The following is a 19,938-nucleotide window of genomic DNA, read 5'->3' as shown; positions in this document are numbered from 1 at the left end:
GGTGTGAACAAAACAAAATGGGAGGGTGGGGGGATTTGGAAGTGTGAGAGATGCCCAAACCCTGCAGACACCACTGAGGGTCATCTTCTCCTGAGGAAAACCTAACCCCTCAGGGATCAGAAATTGGCATCACCCTGTGTTTCAGTAGAAAACCGAAAAGCCAATATATATAGCAACTCCCTGACATTCTGCCTCCAAGGGCCAACATCCAAACAAACAAGCCAGATTACACAGTTCTGGCTGGCATGCCTGGCTTTTCATTTAGAGCATTTTTTGTTTGTTTTCACATCTGGGAAGTGAAGCTAGTGAGGCCCTTTTAGCCTTCTTCCAAAGACACCCACCAGAGCAGTACTGCTTCACATTTGTTCTTAATGAAAACATGGCGAAATAAACACATAAATAAACAAATAAATGAAAGCTCGATTCTATCTTTTTCTTCCTGTTCAGGCTGCCACCCTGCCCCTGTTTTGAAAGGGCGACTTTCCTTAGAGTTCATAGGATGTCTTGCTTTTTCCATGGCTCTCAGTCTCTCTGTGAAATCTGTCTGGGAACTTGGCAGCGAGTCTCACAATGTTTTGTTTTCAGCTCTGTGTGGAGGCACAAGGGAGGATGGTGGTTCCCTTTCATGCTAGGTTTAGGAAGCACAGAGTCAAGTCCAAGTCCATGGTTTGTAGACAACTAGGTTTGATCACAGCAGAGCTAGAACTGGCCACCAAGAAGTTCAAATAACTGATCAAGGATCAGGGTTGTTCTATTATTCTTTTACCACCTGGGCTGTGTGACCATGACCTGGTTACTTGTTCTCTCTGAACTTTGCTTCCTCATCTGTAAAGGAAGGCTCTTGACTGAGGACCCAATCACTGTTTCTGCCTACACTGTGCCGGGCGGGCCCTTTAACGCTCTCCAGTTCTCTCAACAGTGCTCAGATTATTCAGACAATGCTAATTTACTGTCCCACCTTCAAAGAAGAGACGGCAAGATCAGAGAGGTTCTGTAACTTGCCCTGTGTCACACAGTTGGGAGCTCAGATAACTCTGGTTCCCAAGACCCTAACCTCCTCCCAAGATTACTTCCCAAAGGAAGAAAAGGAAGTTACAGAAGCTTTTCTGGCTCCTGTGTTTCCAGCCCACAAAGTTACAGAAGCTTTTCTGGCTCCTGTGTTTCTAGCCCACACTCCCCGTTTCAGCATCTTGCTCCTGTTTGGGGAGATAACAGTGAGATTTGGGGAAGTTGAGAAATAACTTCCTCCAATTAAACCTAGCTAGATGTCTGGACTCCCCACTTGAGAATTTTTTTTTTGGTCTGTTTTTTTTAAAAAAATATTTATTTTATTTATTCCCTTTTGTTGCCCTTGTTGTCTTATTGTTGTGGTTATTATTGTCATCATTGTTGGATAGGACAGAGAGAAATGGAGAGAGGAGGGGAAGACAGAGAGGGGGAGAGAAAGATAGACACCTGCAGACCTGCTTCACCACTTGTGAAGTGACTCCCCTGCAGGTGGGGAGCTGGGGGCTTGAACCGGGATCCTTATGCCAGTCCTTGTGCTTTTGAGCCACATGTACTTAACCCGCTGCACTACCGCCTGACTCCCGGGTTGGTTTTTTTTTTTTTTCTATGTTAATGGAAGGGTTCCCAGGGCCTGGTCACCCCCTCACTTACCTCCACGACAGGCCTCGAAACTCAACCAAGACGTCCAGGAGGTTCCCGCGCCCAGCCCCAGCCCCATTAGCTGCCTGCAGGAGAGGAAAAGGAGCTGAGTGTGTCTCCCAGAGGCCAGTGCCCTCGTCTAAATGGTCCCAGCATCTAAAGCATCTCTAGAACCCCGAGTCCAGGCAGCACACAGCCTGCTGTGAGTTCTGCCTTTTTAGCAGAGCTAGATTTCTTCTGCAGACCAGGGTTCCTTCTGCAGCTCAGTTTCACCCGAAGAAGCCCTATTTAGACTGAGACCAAGTGACAGAAGGCTTTGAAAGTCACACACTAGAGTCAACTTTTCAAAATGACACTCGTCAGAGGCCTGTTTCCCTCCTTTATTCAGTAGGAAATGTGATCAAAGGACAGCTATTGCAGTTTGTCTGTACCACCCCATTTCACCAATGGACAAGTAAAAACAGCAGGAAAACGAGACACCATGTGTCTCTCCTTCTGTGGTAGAAAGAACAGGATTCCTATTTTTAATACAGTACCAGACATGAACCCAGGGTCGAGCCCAAATGCAATACCCATTTTTTCATTCTTTAACTTTTTTTTTTTTTTTTTTTTTGAGAGATAGAGAAGGAGAAACAAAGAAAAGAGGACACAGTAGCAATCTTCTCCCATCCATGGAGCTTTCCCAGTGCTATCCATAGTACTATCCATAGTACTATCCATAGTACCCAGTGCTATCCATAGTACTATCCATAGTACTATCCATAGTACCCAGTGCTATCCATAGTACTATCCATAGTACTATCCATAGTACCCAGTGCTATCCATAGTACTATCCATAGTACTATCCATAGTACTATCCATAGTACTATCCATAGCACTATCCATAGTACTATCCATAGTACTATCCATAGCACTATCCATAGCACTATCCATAGTACTATCCATAGTACTATCCATAGCACTATCCATAGTACTATCCATAGCACTATCCATAGCACTATCCATAGTACTATCCATAGCACTATCCATAGTACTATCCATAGTACCCAGTGCTATCCATAGTACTATCCATAGCACTATCCATAGTACTATCCATAGCACTATCCATAGCACTATCCATAGTACTATCCATAGCACTATCCATAGTACTATCCATAGCACTATCCATAGTACTATCCATAGCACTATCCATAGTACTATCCATAGCACTATCCATAGTACTATCCATAGTACTATCCATAGCACTATCCATAGCACTACCCATAGTACTATCCATAGTACTATCCATAGTACTATCCATAGCACTATCCATAGTACTATCCATAGCACTATCCATAGCACTATCCATAGCACTATCCATAGTACTATCCATAGTACCCAGTGCTATCCATAGTACTATCCATAGTACTATCCATAGTACTATCCATAGTACTATCCATAGTACTATCCATAGTACCCAGTGCTATCCATAGTACTCACTGTGGTGCCAGGACTCAAACCCAGGGCCTCATGCCTAGCAAGGCCTGTGGGTTACTGGGTGTTCTATCTCCTATTCCAAGAATAGGATCTTTTAGAGTTGCTACTTGGACCCACTCTGTAGTTCTGCATCCCTTTCCAAAAGCAAGTGATTTCTGAGCAAGACTGCTCAGAGTTCATGCTGAAGACTCCCCTCCCAGGTTCCCTGGAACTGGAGTGTGGGAGAAGGCTGACTCTGTGAGACACCCATCCCGAGGTCCAACTCCCCTGTCAGTCCTCAGCTACAAGCCTGTATCTCCTGGGAAGCAAGGGACAGGCACTAGCCTTTGCTTAAGGATTTTTTTTTTTAAGATTTTATTTATTTATTAGTAAGAAAGATAGAAGGAGAGAGAGAAAGAACCAGACATCACATGGTACATGTGCTGCCAGGGAATGAACTCAAGACCTCATGCTTGAGAGTCCAATGCTTTATCCACTACGCCACCTTCTGGACCCACTGCTTAAGAATTCTGGAGCTACAGGAGAGGGAGGTAAATCTGCACTTAAGAGTTGTGACTCATGGTGTTCTACTCCTTGTTGTATGCTTTACATTGGGTTGTTCTAGATCTCCCCCACCAAGAGAATTGGATCAGTCCTGTTAGATTCGCGGGCCCGCTTGGCCCCGCCCCTAGGAACCCCCGCCAGAGTTCCAGAGTTCCAGAATTGGAGAGTTGCAGAGTGAGAGAGAGTGCTTGCGCCTCCGCAAAGAGACAGCAGAGTTCTGTTTGGTGATTAGTTTGGTTTAGTTTATGAATCGTTGTTCCCGAATAAAGAAATACAGCTTCCCTGCCCAGCCGTATGTCTCTGGTCGTCTCTGTTACCCGCCCGTGAAGCTAGCCCGGCCAGCTGGAGCCTCCGAATTTTAACAACAAGTCCTGGTCCAGCATCTATGGGCTACATGGCCAGGGGAGACTCAGTTCCCTCCCCCCATCCTCACCTCCTTACTGGCTACTTTCAAGGAGACTCTTATGTCCTGGAGTTTGTGGAGGATATCAAGTGGTCACTGTGAACACGTCACAGGAATGAAAAGTATCAATTGACTTGTGGGGAAGGGTCATTTAATGGCCTTTAATTTCTTTTTTTTTTTAAAGATTTTTAAAATTATTTTTATTTATGTATTTATTCCCTTTTGTTGCCCTTGTTTTATTGTTGTAGTTATTATTATTGTTGCCATCATCATTGTTGGATAGGACAGAGAGAAATGAAGAGAGATGGGGGAAGACAGAGAGAGGGAGAGAAAGATAGACACCTGCAGACCTGCTTCACCACTTGTGAAGCGACTCCCCTGCAGGTGGGGAGCCAGGGCTCAAACTGGGATCTTTATGCCAGGCCTTGCACTTTGCACCACCTGTGCTTAACCCGCTGAGCTACAGCCCGACTCCCTGGTGGCCCTTAATTTCTTCTGACCCAGACAACAGCAGCTGGACCTGCTGATAAGGACTGATATTGGTATCTGTGACCCTCTGTGGATTTGGGGGTGTCGATGGGGAGCAGCTGCAGAGATGAGCTCAGATCATTTCCAGAACCTCCATCTTTTCTACTAACCCTATTCTCTCCCTCCCCATTCCTAATGGTCACAGTGGCTCCTTATCTCTATGCTCCTCCTCTCTTGGAACCTTCCAGTGTTTCTTCTGTGAACAAAGCCCCCTTGATCACTGGAGACACGAAAGTGACACATGACCCAGTGCCTTGGCTGAAAGATTTGCTGGTCCTTATCTCTGGCCCACCACTGATGGCCTAGCTGAGTGGCTTCCATACTAGATGTGTCCCCCTGGGGGTCACTCCCCTCTAGGATTAGGAGAAGAAGGAAGAGGCTTGAATGGAAGTAGGAAACTATGGTAGGTAAAGAATACCAATTCTGGAGTGGGCAGGAAGGTTAGAGAGGGGTTGGGTATTAGGATACCTTTCAGAGCCAGGAGGGAGATGTTCCCTCTCTGGGACTTCATTTCAATTTAGAGCTTGCCTCCTCCCCCTCCTCTCCTACAGTTGGGAGGAACTCACTATGAGAGAGTCGCCCAAAGCTGCGATGACCTTGATGTCAGCTGGCTTCAGCCTGTGGACTGAGAGGACAGAGGCAGGAATGAATGGACACCCTGGGGCTTCACTCACCCCCCAAACAAATAAAGACCTTCCAGGAAGACAAAGTCTGCCTGCAACAGCAACTCAGCTTGGACAATAAAAAATACAGAGAATGTAGGTTCGGGTCACAGGTCTTTTGTGCCTGGCTAATATGTTAGGAGGTTAATGTGAAATTGCAGCATGTAGAATAAGGGACTACATACGAAATGAATAATTTGTTTCTGTCCTGCTAGTGAAACAGCACAGGGATAAGCTGTTATCAAAGTGTGACGGGAAATGTGACTGAGGGCTAAGTATGCGGGTGTGTGTATATAAGATCTCTCAATCCTGAGACTCTTTATAAGAGCCAGTGTTAGGGTGAGCAAATTGTTAGCCTACTTGCAAAGTCATTTTGTGAATGACTTAGTGAGAATTGATCTGCACTTAATTTGGGTGTGGAGAGCTAATAAATGTATGAAAGGCAGGCACAGAACCAGGGCCTTGTTTTATTATACTGATTCACAGCAAGAGGAGACAATCTGATAACAAAGATCTGCATCCCCCACCACAAGTGATTCCTTTGCAGACCCACATTTTCCATCCTGGAAGGCACCCAAATGTTAACTAATAAATGAACGAGGAAGTGGACAAACCACCTCCCCTCTAAGACTCAGGATTGGAGCTGATCATACCTGGTGGCAGAAACCCTCCCAAGTTGATGTCCTAACTCTTGCAGGTTGACCCTGTGGTCCTTTTATGGACTTCTACAGTCGTGTAAGTAACGGCCATCACTTCCAGGTGCTTTGGGAAAACTGTATCTAGACCATTCCATGAATCAGCCCCATGGCCCAGCAAGGGTCACGTTGGAAATATCAAGCAACAGTGGGAATGGTGTGTTTATAAGATGATGTGCTTCCTATGTCCTGCAGGGTTGGGGCACATTCTGTGTATGGCTCTGCTAAGGGATATAGTAATATTTGCTTCCTGCTTAGAGGAAGTTGTTTGTTTGTTTTTAAGAAAAAAAGTCAAAAGGATTCACAGAGAGGGACAGTGGCATATTAGCTCATGATATTTGCCATATCATGGCTCAGTAATGGTCCATCCTAGTAAATGCTTTCAGATCATCGTATCATCATCATCTTTTAGTTGACAAATAATTGATCACAGGCATGAACTTATAAATAGCCACACAGAGCTATTTTTTTATTGTCCTCACAATCCTGCAGTCTACTAGCTGAGTGATTTCCCTAACTGCCCTCCACTGTCCTTACAAACCCTCGCAGGTATAGTGCAGATGGTGTGGGAAGCCCATCTGAGGGTGCCAGGCCTCCCAGAAGTTTAGCAATCACTTGACTCATGTCTATACCTGATGTGGGAATTGTGCTGGAGGGGTTCTTATCTGGGCACTGGAGTTTCACTCCTTGCACTTGCTGAAATGAGACACAGAAAAAAGAGAAATGGACATTGTATATTTTCAGAAATTGGGTGAAACTTTTCCTGAGCCCTGACTGACTAGGGAAAGACAGAAACAGGGTGGGGGTATGGATCGACCTGCCAACACCCATGTCCCACGAAGAATCAGTTATAGAAGCCAGAACTCCCACTTTCTGCACCCTATAAAGAATTCTGGCCTATTTTCTCAGAGGGATAAAGAACAGATAAGATGGGAGTTGGGCGGTAGCGCAGTGGGTTAAGCGCACATGGCGCAAAGCGTAAGGACGGACGTAAGGATCCCATTTTGAGCCCCCGGCTCTCCACCTACAGGGGAGTCAATTCACTGGCAGTGAAGCAGGTCTGCAGGTGTATATCTTTCTCTCCCTCTCTCTGTCTTCCCCCCCTCCATTTCTCTTTGTCCTATCCAACAACAACGACATCAACAATAACAACAGTAACTACAACAATAAAGCAACAAGGGCAACAAAAGGAAATAAATAAATATATATGTATATATAAAAAGAACAGATAAGCTTCCGATGGAGGGGATGGGGCACTATTATTCACTATATTTATAATAAGATCCTTCAGTTTCTGTAATGTATTATTCTCTCTTCTCAGATGATAACTCTGAGTGGTGGGAACTGCATGCAGTTGTACCCCTGTTATCTTACAATCTTGTTAATCATTATTAAATCACTAATAAAAAATTTAAAAATTCTAATTGTGTTCTTCAATTAAATATTCTAGAACAAAGTAATCCTGACCTCAATGAGCTTGCATTCCAGTGGTATGCATCAGGCATTCAATATCCTATAATGGATTTTCAATCTATATTCAATATCAAATAGTTAGATCTATTCTATGTTAATATTCACCATATGTTCTGAAATGGTGAATGATCACTGAATATATTGAATATTGAACATACATTCAGTATGTATCAACATATCAACACATGTAATATATATCATATCAACACATGTACTATATATTCAATAAACACTCAGACACTGGATACCTGCTGAATTCTTCTAGAATGCTATTTGGGTAGTAGCATTTATTCACTATATTTATAATAATATCCTTCAGTTTCCAAAAGTAATGTATCATTCTTTCTTCTCAGATGATAACAGCAACACACAGGGCTCATGGCATGGCAGATACTATTATGTATGCGCTAGACTTACTACAATTTACTGAGAACTCTGTGAAGAAGAATTCTAGTCTTCAGCACTTCCCAAATTAAAACAGACAAACAAAAACAAACAAACAAACAAAAACAAGGAACACAGTGGCTCAGTCCCTTGCCCTGTACCAGAGTCAGTGAGTGAAGAGACTAAATGTGAATCCAGACCATGTCCTCTCCCCTCACCAGGCTGTGCTGGTGACACCTGCTCCAAGAGCCCTGGGGAAAGTCACCCTAGGGCTCCTCTTCCTTCTCAGCCTGCCCAAGGGGTTCCAGGACATAAAGAGCCTTGTGGGAGAGAAAGTCACAAAGTTTTAGCATGAAACTTGGGGCATGAAAGCCCTTGGTTTAGTTACACGATTTTCAAATGAAAGAAAAACCTCTGCATACCTCAAGCATCTTAGGGGCTGTCTGCAGTCGAGGATGATAGTTACTGTTCCAGAAGGTGTACAGGTAGGGATGCCCCTGCAGAGAAAGAAAGGTCCAGGCGAGAATGAAACCATAGGCGGCTCTTAATCATTGGGCTTTATCACCAACTTGAGCCAGGTCTCATGCATGCATATTATCTCCTTTCCTGAATACCCCTCCCCCCATTTTGTGAATGATAGAAAGATAAGGGAGAAGAAGAGAAAGTAAAGCCCCCCTCCAAGCACGCTGGAGTTGTGACTGTTCCCACTGGCGCCCGGCACCAAGCCCTCAGCGTAGGCCTACATCGGCCCAGCCCCTCGCCATCCTTTAAAAGATGCAAAAACCACTCTGCCTTTTTTCTTTCTCTCTCCACTACCCATCAGCTCCCCGATTTACAATAGTCAGCACTTTCTTTTTTATTGTTTTTATTTTTGCATTTGCATAGTCAATTAGCCGAGCACTTAGCTCAGACAACCTTCAGTCTTTTTTTAAAAAATATTTATTCCCTTTCGTTGCCCTTGTTTTACTGTTGTAGGTATTATTGTTGTTGTTATTGGTATCTTTGTTGGATAGGACAGAGAGAAATGGAGAGAGGAAGGGAAGATAAAAGAAGGGGAGAGAAAGATAGACACCTGCAGACCTGCTTCACCGCTTGTGAAGCGACTCCCCTGTAGGTGGAGAGCTGGGGGCTCGAACTAGGATCCTTATGCTGGTTCTTGAACTTTGTGCTGCCTGCGCTTAATCCACTGCACTACCACCTGACTCCCGGTCAGAACTTTTTGTTCTCTACCCAGATTTTACACTACCCAGAAGTAACATATGTCTGTGAAAAATGCTAGGTGGACTAGGTTTGGTCAGGGCGGAGAAAATGGGTTGATCACTTTAAGAAAACTAAAACCCAAGTCAAACCCAAGAAGACCTACGTGACCTGGAACACAAGCACTGTCTAACCACTGGTGAGCATCCCACGTGACCTGGAACACAAGCACTGTCTAACCACTGGTGAGCATCCCACGTGACCTGGAACACAAGCACTGTCTAACCACTGGTGAGCATCCTACGTGACCTGGAACACAAGCACTGTCTAACCACTGGTGAGCATCCCACGTGACCTGGAACACAAGCACTGTCTAACCACTGGTGAGCATCCCACGTGACCTGGAACACAAGCACTGTCTAACCACTGGTGAGCATCCTACGTGACCCGGAACACGAGCACTGTCTAACCACTGGTGAGCATCCAATGTGACCCGGAACATGAGCACTGTCTAACCACTGGTGAGCATCCTACGTGACCTGGAACATGAGCACTGTCTAACCACTGGTGAGCATCCCACGTGACCTGGAGCACGAGCACTGTCTAACCACTGGTGAGCATCCAATGTGACCCGGAACACGAGCACTGTCTAACCACTGGTGAGCATCCTACGTGACCTGGAACACAAGCACTGTCTAACCACTGGTGAGCATCCCACGTGACCTGGAACACAAGCACTGTCTAACCACTGGTGAGCATCCCACGTGACCTGGAACACAAGCACTGTCTAACCACTGGTGAGCATCCTACGTGACCCGGAACACGAGCACTGTCTAACCACTGGTGAGCATCCAATGTGACCCGGAACATGAGCACTGTCTAACCACTGGTGAGCATCCTACGTGACCTGGAACATGAGCACTGTCTAACCACTGGTGAGCATCCCACGTGACCTGGAGCACGAGCACTGTCTAACCACTGGTGAGCATCCAATGTGACCCGGAACACGAGCACTGTCTAACCACTGGTGAGCATCCTACGTGACCTGGAACACAAGCACTGTCTAACCACTGGTGAGCATCCCACGTGACCTGGAACACAAGCACTGTCTAACCACTGATGAGCATCCTACGTGACCTGGAACACGAGCACTGTCTAACCACTGGTGAGCATCCTACGTGACCTGGAACACAAGCACTGTCTAACCACTGGTGAGCATCCCACGTGACCTGGAACACAAGCACTGTCTAACCACTGATGAGCATCCTACGTGACCTGGAACATGAGCACTGTCTAACCACTGGTGAGCATCCTACGTGACCCGGAGCACGAGCACTGTCTAACCACTGGTGAGCATCCTACGTGACCCGGAACACGAGCACTGTCTAACCACTGGTGAGCATCCTACGTGACCTGGAACACAAGCACTGTCTAACAACTGGTGAGCATCCTACGTGACCTGGAACACAAGCACTGTCTAACCACTGGTGAGCATCCTACGTGACCTGGAACACAAGCACTGTCTAACCACTGGTGAGCATCCCACGTGACCTGGAACACAAGCACTGTCTAACCACTGGTGAGCATCCCACGTGACCTGGAACACAAGCACTGTCTAACCACTGGTGAGCATCCCACGTGACCTGGAACACGAGCACTGTCTAACCACTGGTGAGCATCCCACGTGACCTGGAACACGAGCACTGTCTAACCACTGGTGAGCATCCAATGTGACCCGGAACATGAGCACTGTCTAACCACTGGTGAGCATCCTACGTGACCTGGAACATGAGCACTGTCTAAACACTGGTGAGCATCCTACGTGACCTGGAACACAAGCACTGTCTAACAACTGGTGAGCATCCTACGTGACCTGGAACACAAGCACTGTCTAACCACTGGTGAGCATCCTACGTGACCTGGAACACAAGCACTGTCTAACCACTGGTGAGCATCCAATGTGACCCGGAGCACGAGCACTGTCTAACCACTGGTGAGCATCCTACGTGACCTGGAACACAAGCACTGTCTAACCACTGGTGAGCATCCTACGTGATCTGGAACACAAGCACTGTCTAACCACTGGTGAGCATCCTGCGTGACCTGGAACACAAGCACTGTCTAACCACTGGTGAGCATCCTACGTGACCTGGAACACAAGCACTGTCTAACCACTGGTGAGCATCCCACATGACCTGGAACACAAGCACTGTCTAACCACTGGTGAGCATCCTACGTGACCTGGAACACAAGCACTGTCTAACCACTGGTGAGCATCCAATGTGACCCGGAGCACGAGCACTGTCTAACCACTGGTGAGCATCCTACGTGACCCGGAGCACGAGCACTGTCTAACCACTGGTGAGCATCCTACGTGACCCGGAGCACGAGCACTGTCTAACCACTGGTGAGCATCCTACGTGACCGGGAGCACAAGCACTGTCTAACCACTGGTGAGCATCCTACGTGACCCGGAGCACGAGCACTGTCTAACCACTCACTGGTGAGCATCCTACGTGACCCGGAGCATGAGCACTGTCTAACCACTGGTGAGTATCCTACGTGACCTGGAACATGAGCACTGTCTAATTATTGGTGAGCATCCTACGTGACCTGGAACACGAGCACTGTCTAACCACTGGTGAGCATCCTACGTGACCCAGAGCACGAGCACTGTCTAACCACTGGTGAGCATCCTACGTGACCCGGAGCACAAGCACTGTCTAACCACTGGTGAGCATCCTATGTGACCTGGAACACGAGCACTGTCTAACTATTGGTGAGCATCCTACGTGACCCGGAGCACGAGCACTGTCTAACCACTGGTGAGTATCCTACGTGACCCGGAGCACGAGCACTGTCTAACCACTGGTGAGTATCCTACGTGACCTGGAACATGAGCACTGTCTAACTATTGGTGAGCATCCTACGTGACCTGGAACATGAGCACTGTCTAACCACTGGTGAGCATCCTATGTGATCTGGAACACAAGCACTGTCTAACCACTGGTGAGCATCCTACGTGATCTGGAACACAAGCACTGTCTAACCACTGGTGAGCATCCTACGTGATCTGGAACACAAGCACTGTCTAACCACTGGTGAGCATCCTACGTGACCTGGAACATGAGCACTGTCTAACTACTGGTGAGCATCCTACGTGACCCGGAGCACGAGCACTGTCTAACCACTGGTAAGCATCCTACGTGACCCGGAACACAAGCACTGTCTAACCACTGGTGAGCATCCTACGTGACCTGGAGCACAAGCACTGTCTAACCACTGGTGAGCATCCTACGTGACCTGGAACATGAGCACTGTCTAACCACTGGTGAGCATCCTACGTGACCCAGAGCAGAAGCACTGTCTAACCACTGGTGAGCATCCTACGTGACCCAGAGCAGAAGCACTGTCTAACCACTGGTGAGCATCCTACGTGACCTGGAGCACAAGCACTGTCTAACCACTGATGAGCATCCTACGTGACCTGGAACATGAGCACTGTCTCACCACTGGTGAGCACCCCAATGCGCCACGTCGACACTGACTGGCCGGTCATGAACTGCAGGCATGGGAGCTAGCGGGGCTATAAAGTCCCAGCAGCAGGCCCTTTCACTCCCTTTGAGGAGGGTCTTTGGGTGCTGCTCTCCTGGGGCCCCTGCTCTCCCCATTCCCTTTAAGCGGTTCCTGCTCAGAAATATAGGGGACAGGAGTAAAAGGGAAGACACAAACACTCATCTTGCATAGTTTAGAGCTGTTAAAAAGGCTAAACGTCAGGCATGTTGGCTACCCACCTGTACTAGTACTACTTTTTCTTTTAATTTGTAGATACTTACTTTTCTTAATGTCAAGGTAGTAGTTTTCTAAGTTATCAGCTTTCACAGGTAGATTTTTTTTCTCTCCCTCCTCTCTCCAGGTCTTGATGGAATTGGAATTCAGAGCCCCTTGGTCATTTTCCCCTAATATTTATCCCTCTGGGAGTATGGACCAAAATTCTTTGTGGGGTGCAGAGGATGGGAGTTCTGACTTCTGTAACTGCTTCTCCATGGGATATGGGCATTGGCAGGACCCTCCATACCCTCAGCCTGTTTCTATCTTTCCCTAGCATCTACCTGGACTTCTTACCTCTCCTCCTTGTTGGATTTATGCTGCTATTTCTTTAATAAAGCACACACATTCCCACTGATCAACAGTCTCTTTACCAAAAATAAATGTGCCCTTTATTTGCAGAATGATCACCTAAGGGTGGCGAGGACAAGGTTTTATTTATTATTGCTTGTTTCTCCTGGTGTCAAAGAGAACTTCCTGGCAGCCAAAGGAAAGAAGGGGACTGGGTGAATTATACAGATCTTAGATCCCAATAACAAAAAACTCCAATTCACTGAGAAAGAAAAAAAAAGGATAAGTATTAAATGATAAAAGAAATCCTACCATTTATGCTAACTATTTTCACACTCATTTACTCAGCAACAGGAATCCTATACCCAACACGCTTCAGACACGTGCTTCCACTTTGGGGCATCTGGTACTAGAGCAACTGTGGCTCTTGTCCCCTCCCCTGCTAGACAAAGGGGTCTCCTGATCTGGGTATAAGCCTTAGTTATCCCTAGTGTGCAAAGCTGTGCCCAGGCCCAGAAAAACAGATCCAAGACTTTCAATAGGGCTCCTGTCTCAACCTGCAGAGTCCCCACTTCCTGGCAAAGCCCTCTGGTGACCCCATCTCTCTCTGACTCAGCAACACTTCCTCTCCCTGTAGCACCTCCCCCCATCCTTGCCTACCTGAGGGGGACAGTTGACCTGTGTCCCCTCCCTTGCACTGAATGGCTCATCCTTATGTCCTGCAGGCTCCATCTGAAAAACATGATCTTTAGAACAGAGAAGTCTGGTAGGGTGGTGGCATTCCTGGCCACCTCTGAGGCCAACTCGTTAGCCCAGGGGTCCTCAGAATTTCACTCTTGCTTTAGAATGGTAGATTTAGTTGTTTTTTTTTTCAGTCTCCAGCTCATACTTAAGAGTTAGAAAGGTGAGGGTAGGGATACATAACTGCATTTTAAGAAGCTCTCCAGAGGATTCTACTGAAGTTCTGCATGAGAGGACTCATTGATTTGGAGACTCAAGTGCTTCCCCCCCAGTTCCTGCACACCTGTTTCCTTGAAAAATCATCAAGAACAGTTAAGACTCATTTGGCTTTGCTCTAGGAGAAATGTTTAAAGAGCCAAGGTCCAGGAGAAGGTAGATCTGAAGGCCTTGGGCCTCTGCTTGCCTTCAAATTCCTTTCTTCTCTGCAGCCCTGCAGCCCTGCAGCCCTGCAGCCCTCCCTCCACCCCAGTCCCCCAATCTAGTCCCTACTAGACAGGGCATCCTCCCGGGAGCACAGCCACTCACCATGCTATTCCAGAGGTGCAAGGCCAGGCTGGTGGGATCCCATGGTGGAGGTCTATTCTGAAAGAGAGGCAGAGAAGAGTACTGTGTGCCTCTCTGAGGTTGCCAAACAAAGATGACACGAATTACAATAACTGACACCAGCTGGAATGTGCTTTTCTCCTACAGCATGTATAATCTTTGCGGAAACTCTACAGATTTATTAGTGGTTTAATGTTGATTTACAACACTGGAAGATAATAGGGTGTAATTCCATATGGTTCCACCACCAGAGTTCTGTGTTCTCATTCCCTCCACAGGAAACTGCAGTAGTCCTCCCAAGGTCACAGGTATGGGCTGATTCTATAACTATCTATCTATATCTATGGATATATATTTACTTCCATTTTTTCAGTGGTCTTACCTTCACTTCCTTTCTGAGTCACCCCTACACCTATTAGTATTTCCAAATGTCTTCTTTATTCCTCTTCTCTCTCAGATAAAAGAATCCATAAAAACAAACAAACAAACAGATTCCTCTGTTGTTTTCCAGATTTAATTCCCTCTCATTGATGGTATAAAAATAAGATTCCTGGTGGGTGTACAGAGGCTTCTGGTTATTTTACCCTATTTTTTACCCCTCTGGAAGTATGGATCGAGATTCTTTTTTAAGGTACAGAAAGTGGGAGTTTGGGCTTCTGTAATTGCTTCTCCTGTGGACATGAACATTAGCAGGTTGAACCATATCCCTAGCCACTAGAGATGCTTTTTCTCCCCCAGTATTTATTAGAGAGAGAGAATGAGAGAAAAGAGCTCTGGTATATGGTGGTGTGGGCAATTGAACCTGGGGTCTCTGGGGTCTCAGGAACAGAGGGTAGTACTCTGAACTGTCTCCCTGGTCCACAGACTCTTCGATCATATACAACACCACCAGGATTATCTGATCTCCAAGAGGAAGCAGATTGCAAACAGCTAGTTGGAGGTGATAAGATGGTGGTGTCGGGGGACAGGAAGTACCTAAGGGGACACAGACACTGCTACACCACACCAGAACACATATTTCCCAGACACACCTGTGTGCCTGGGGGAAGGAAACTGCTGCCCAGCAAATAGGATTGGTGACAGGTGTGGCTTGGAAAGATGGAGGCGGGTCTTGGGTGTTAAAAGCTAGACCTGTGGACACAGCTTTCGTTCTGTCTGCCCAGTTACCACGTGAATATGAGCTCCCCTGCCACAGGCTCCTGGCCCTATGTGAGCACCCCGTCAAAATGTGAGTAAGAACTCGGGGGTGTGTGTGTCTCCCTCTCTCTGTCTTACTCTATCCTCTCTCTCTCTCGGCCTAAAGTGTGAATGTTCTCAATTTTCCCAAATAAAGTTTAAAATTCCTGATAATCATGCTCTTCCCTCAAATCTTTGTTGAGATAGCACGTGATGGACTTTTTAAATGTTGGGGAAACAAGTGCCGGTCCCTCTTCCCCGCAATACAGTGAGACACACACCGGTGATGTTTTCACCACAGTGCAGTTTATAGCCAACCATTAAGCAGAGTCCAGGAAAGCTACCTTAAGTCCTTTTTTGGGGTGTAACATTCCACTAAGTTTCAGTGGGCTTTAGTTTTTCATTGCTCTGAGCTTTGTTAACCACAATATATAGCCTGCTGATAGTGCCTCAATAAAAAGAGCCCCTATATGAACTGTCCTGTGCCCAAGGGTGGGGGAGGACTAACTCCTCCTTGCAGAGATGGGACAGCCTTGATGTCTCCAGATACAGCACATCTGCCATTCCCCCATCAATATAAGACTTGTGTGTGGGACCACTATGTGTGTGTGTGGTGACGCAATATGCCAGTGACCATGGATGGAAGCCCCGACACAGTGCTGATGGCAGCCTTGGCAACAGAAGGCTGACAGAGTACGCAGTGATCTGTGCAGGCCCATGGTGGACTGCAGGTAGATCTGTGCTGGTGTGCAAAGAATTGTGGGTAGGCTGAATAGACTTAAAAGGACAGCCAGCGGGAACTCTCACTCTTTTTGGCTACGGCTTCTTCTCCTGGTCAGATGCATCTCAGCGGAGGGACTCCAGGAATCCATTCGCCATGTCTACTTCTCCTGGGAACTGAACACGTGTGACTCTGCTAGCTGGTAAAATTTTAGACCTCTCTACAGCCATGAGCAACCTTTACCAGAGCTGATAATTATTTATCTTATGGGACTAAACCTTTGATAACTATATTCAGACCTTATGGACCTAGCGTATCTTAACCTTTGATGATAAGTGCTTATTTTGCCTTTTACCTGTTTTACCCTAATCAACCTTTTATTGTTTAAACCAGCTCCCGCTGTGAATACTTTCACTGCCACAAGCAGCTTCCAACCACCAAACTCCTAACCCTTTTAAAAATTAATTTACAATATGTGTGGTCAGGCCTGAAGGAGTTAAAGCCAATTTGAGAGTTGAGACAGGCTAGTGAGTCAGGCAGAGGTTAACGTGAACGCTCTTGCCGCCATCTTCACTAGCTAAAAAGCAGAGTTGTTCCGTTACTGTTTTTCTGCTACTTCAAGGATGAAAAGCTGATGGACTTGGGGGAAGCTCTGAGTCCTTTACTATGAATTCTCTCAAATAGTGAGAGATACTGTGAAAAGTTCACAATGGGGAAAGAGGAGAGAGGTTCCACCAGAACCCTAGCAAATAGTGTGACAGTTGCTTTTTCTTTAAAGTCACTCTATTTTTGAAGTCTACACATAGACTGAGATAGAGTGCCAAAGCTTCTCTCTCCTCTAGAGAAAGCTGACTGGCTACATCTGTCGCCTTTCACTTCCCTCTGTTCTCCCCTCTAATAAATGTGCATTTTCTGTGCAGCCTGGCTTTGTCTCTGAAATTCGTATTCTTATGATGACCAAGAACCCACTTACAGGGTGGCCACTGTAAGCTTCTCTAAGACGACAACAGCTAAGAGATGCTCAGGGCTCCTCAGCACCAGGCCTGCTCCAGGCTCCTCATGTGGGTCTGCTCAGATGACCCTGGTGCTGCACTCAGAGGACGGGAATACTGGGGTCCCTCTGGCTGGTGTCCCTGCTGTTTTTCTATTTAATGCAGCATTAGAAGATGAACACAGGGTCTTGAGCATAAATACTAGACCCAGTATTTACTTTTTTTATTTTGTGAGGAGATATAGAAAAAGGAGAGGAGAGGTAGCACTATACTATTCACTGAGCTCCCGTGTGCTGCTAGGGCTCAAGCTCAGGGTAGCATGCATGGTAAGATGTACACTTTACAGAGTGAGCCTTCTGACTCTGGAATATCTGCTCTTTGCTTTTGGGTTGTCCTGCCTTTAAGAACCTGCCTGTAGGGGTGCTGTACCATGAAGAACAGGAGAAGGTGACATGTTCTGGAAAGGCTTTGTGGAATTCACCACGAGATGGAAGGAGAGAGAATGGCCTCAACTCTACACAGCCACCTTCACTTACCAATGAAGAGGGCAAGTTTTTACTGCTGAAGAAGGGCTGGTAAGCCAAGGTGAAGGAGTCCTGCTGGTTGTACTTGCTGGAGAACAGGGTATGCTCCCAGGTTTCCTGAGGAAGGAAGCAGAGAAAGGTGGACCCAGAGGAAGCTTGGGCCCAAAGGAAGAGGCCTATCTGTCATGGTTCTAAAGGACAGTCATGTACTGATAAACTGGGTGACGCAAAAGATAACTAATTCTTAGCACTAGGGTTTATAGGAGATATCATTTGAAGGAACAGTTAAATCATTAAATTTGAATTTGTAAAGAATGAACACTGAGCAGGAATTCACACACACACACACACACACACACACACACACACACACACACACACACACACCACTTGCCCTTTGTCCTCAGGGAAAATAACAGGGCTACAGACCAGCTGCAAGTTTTATTGTAGCAGGAAATACATAAAAACCTGTTATGATTCATGAGGCTGGGTGACCTGGTTATTTCTTGTCCCCATTCTGTTCACCCCACAACATAACTCCTGTTTTTCCATCTGCTTCTATCTGTATAAATATTCTCTGAAACAAAGGAATGGGAAGATGAATCTGAGTCAGAGTTCTTGCCCCCAATAAAGAACTTTTCCTGGGCTGGGAAGACAGCATAATGGTTATGCAAAAAGAATTCCATGCCTCAGGCACCAAAGGTCTCTGGTTCAATCCCCAGCACCACCACAAGCCAGAGTTGAGCAGTGCTCTGGTAAAACAAACAAACAAACAAACTTTTCCCTTTCTGCAAATGCTGGTGTGACAATGTTTGGTTGTCCTGGGAAGCAGACTCAAGGCTGGCATTAACAGGAGCTGATCCCTGCCCAGAGAGCTTTCTAAGTCCCTCATGCAGGACCACATCAGCTAATGTTCTTTCTATATTCAATGCTATGTGGAGACTGTCTCTGGTCTCATATGCCAATACTCTTTGGTAAACTAAGTTGGGTTTTCATTTTCCATTGAAGTTTCAGTATGAGGTAATACCAGAAATACACACCATCCTAGTTCACGGCCCTTGGTAAAGGGCCCATGTTCTTTTTGTTGCGACCCCAATAGGAGTTTGGGACTATTAGCATATGAATGATGTCAGCCTGAGGCTGGGACACAAGGGGATGTATAAAAGGCATGGACTGGGAGCAGGCCAGGATCTTTGGCTGCTGCTGCTTGTCCAGGTCAGAAGCATCTCGATGGAGATGCGCCAGGTATCCACCATGGCTACTTCTGGGACCTGAACACATGTGACTCAGCTAGCCGGTAAACTTTTAGACCCCTCTACAGCCATGAGCAACCTATACCTCAGCTGAGTATAGGTTTATTGTTTATCTTATGGGACTAAACTTTTAATAACTATACTCAGACTTTATGGACCTAGTGTACCCTTAACCACTGATGATAATTGCTTATTTTGCCTTTTACCTGTTTCATCCTAATAAAACCTTCTATTGCTTAAACCTGTTCTCAGTTCCCCGCTGTGAATCCTTTTACATGCCACGGTCCCTAACACCTTTTAAAGTTAAAGTTACAACACTATTCAAGGGCTATATTCTGTAAGAGACTTTTCATCAACTATTCCAAAATAAACTTAGTTTTGGAGAGACAGAAGTGTCTTATTTTTTCATATGTAACTTTTCTCATAAATAACTGTCATCATGTTAATACCAGTCAATAGGAAATACAGTTTATGCAGTTTACAAATAGGAACAATGGTTTTCACGGAAACATTCACACTCCAGGAGCTTGGACTCCCTCTAGGGCTATTGTCTGGGCTGCAAGCCTCATCTGGGCAAAGGCTGCCTACTGCCTGTAGAGGCAGCAGCACAAGCTAGTATAATGACCAAAGCATTTCAGAGAGGAAAGTTCTTCATGGTCTTTTCCCTCAAGTACCACCACTGCTGCCCACTACTGAGCACTCATTTGTTTAATTTTAATACTTTCTATTAATGACTTTAAAACGTGTAAGATATCAGGGATATAATTCCACACCATTCCCACCACCAGAGTTTTGTGTCCCCATCCTATCCCCTCAGCAGAAACTGCAATAGTTCTCTCAAGCTCACTGATATGGGTTGAC

At 46.2% G+C, this 19,938-nt stretch overlaps 1 protein-coding gene across 5 annotated transcripts in view; it reads right to left on the bottom strand.

Moving 5' to 3' along the window:
- LOC132537451 (phospholipase B1, membrane-associated-like) overlaps window positions 1-19,938 on the bottom strand; it is a 133,060-nt gene that overhangs the window by 72,711 nt on the left and 40,411 nt on the right. For all 5 annotated transcript variants that reach the window (XM_060186801.1, XM_060186802.1, XM_060186803.1 and 2 more), the window contains 7 exons: window positions 17,837-17,941; window positions 14,394-14,450; window positions 13,788-13,859; window positions 8,234-8,308; window positions 6,587-6,650; window positions 5,164-5,222; window positions 1,660-1,733 (listed from right to left, as the gene is read on the bottom strand). In XM_060186801.1, the coding sequence (XP_060042784.1) occupies window positions 1,660-1,733; window positions 5,164-5,222; window positions 6,587-6,650; window positions 8,234-8,308; window positions 13,788-13,859; window positions 14,394-14,450; window positions 17,837-17,941 (506 nt within the window). The remainder of the gene's footprint in view (window positions 1-1,659; window positions 1,734-5,163; window positions 5,223-6,586; window positions 6,651-8,233; window positions 8,309-13,787; window positions 13,860-14,393; window positions 14,451-17,836; window positions 17,942-19,938) is intronic.

This window comes from Erinaceus europaeus, chromosome 3 (genome assembly GCF_950295315.1).
Source record: "Erinaceus europaeus chromosome 3, mEriEur2.1, whole genome shotgun sequence".
NCBI classification, from domain to species: Eukaryota; Metazoa; Chordata; class Mammalia; order Eulipotyphla; family Erinaceidae; genus Erinaceus; species Erinaceus europaeus.
The sequence above is the reverse complement of the archived record's forward strand: the minus strand, read 5'-3'. Positions and strand labels throughout refer to the sequence as shown.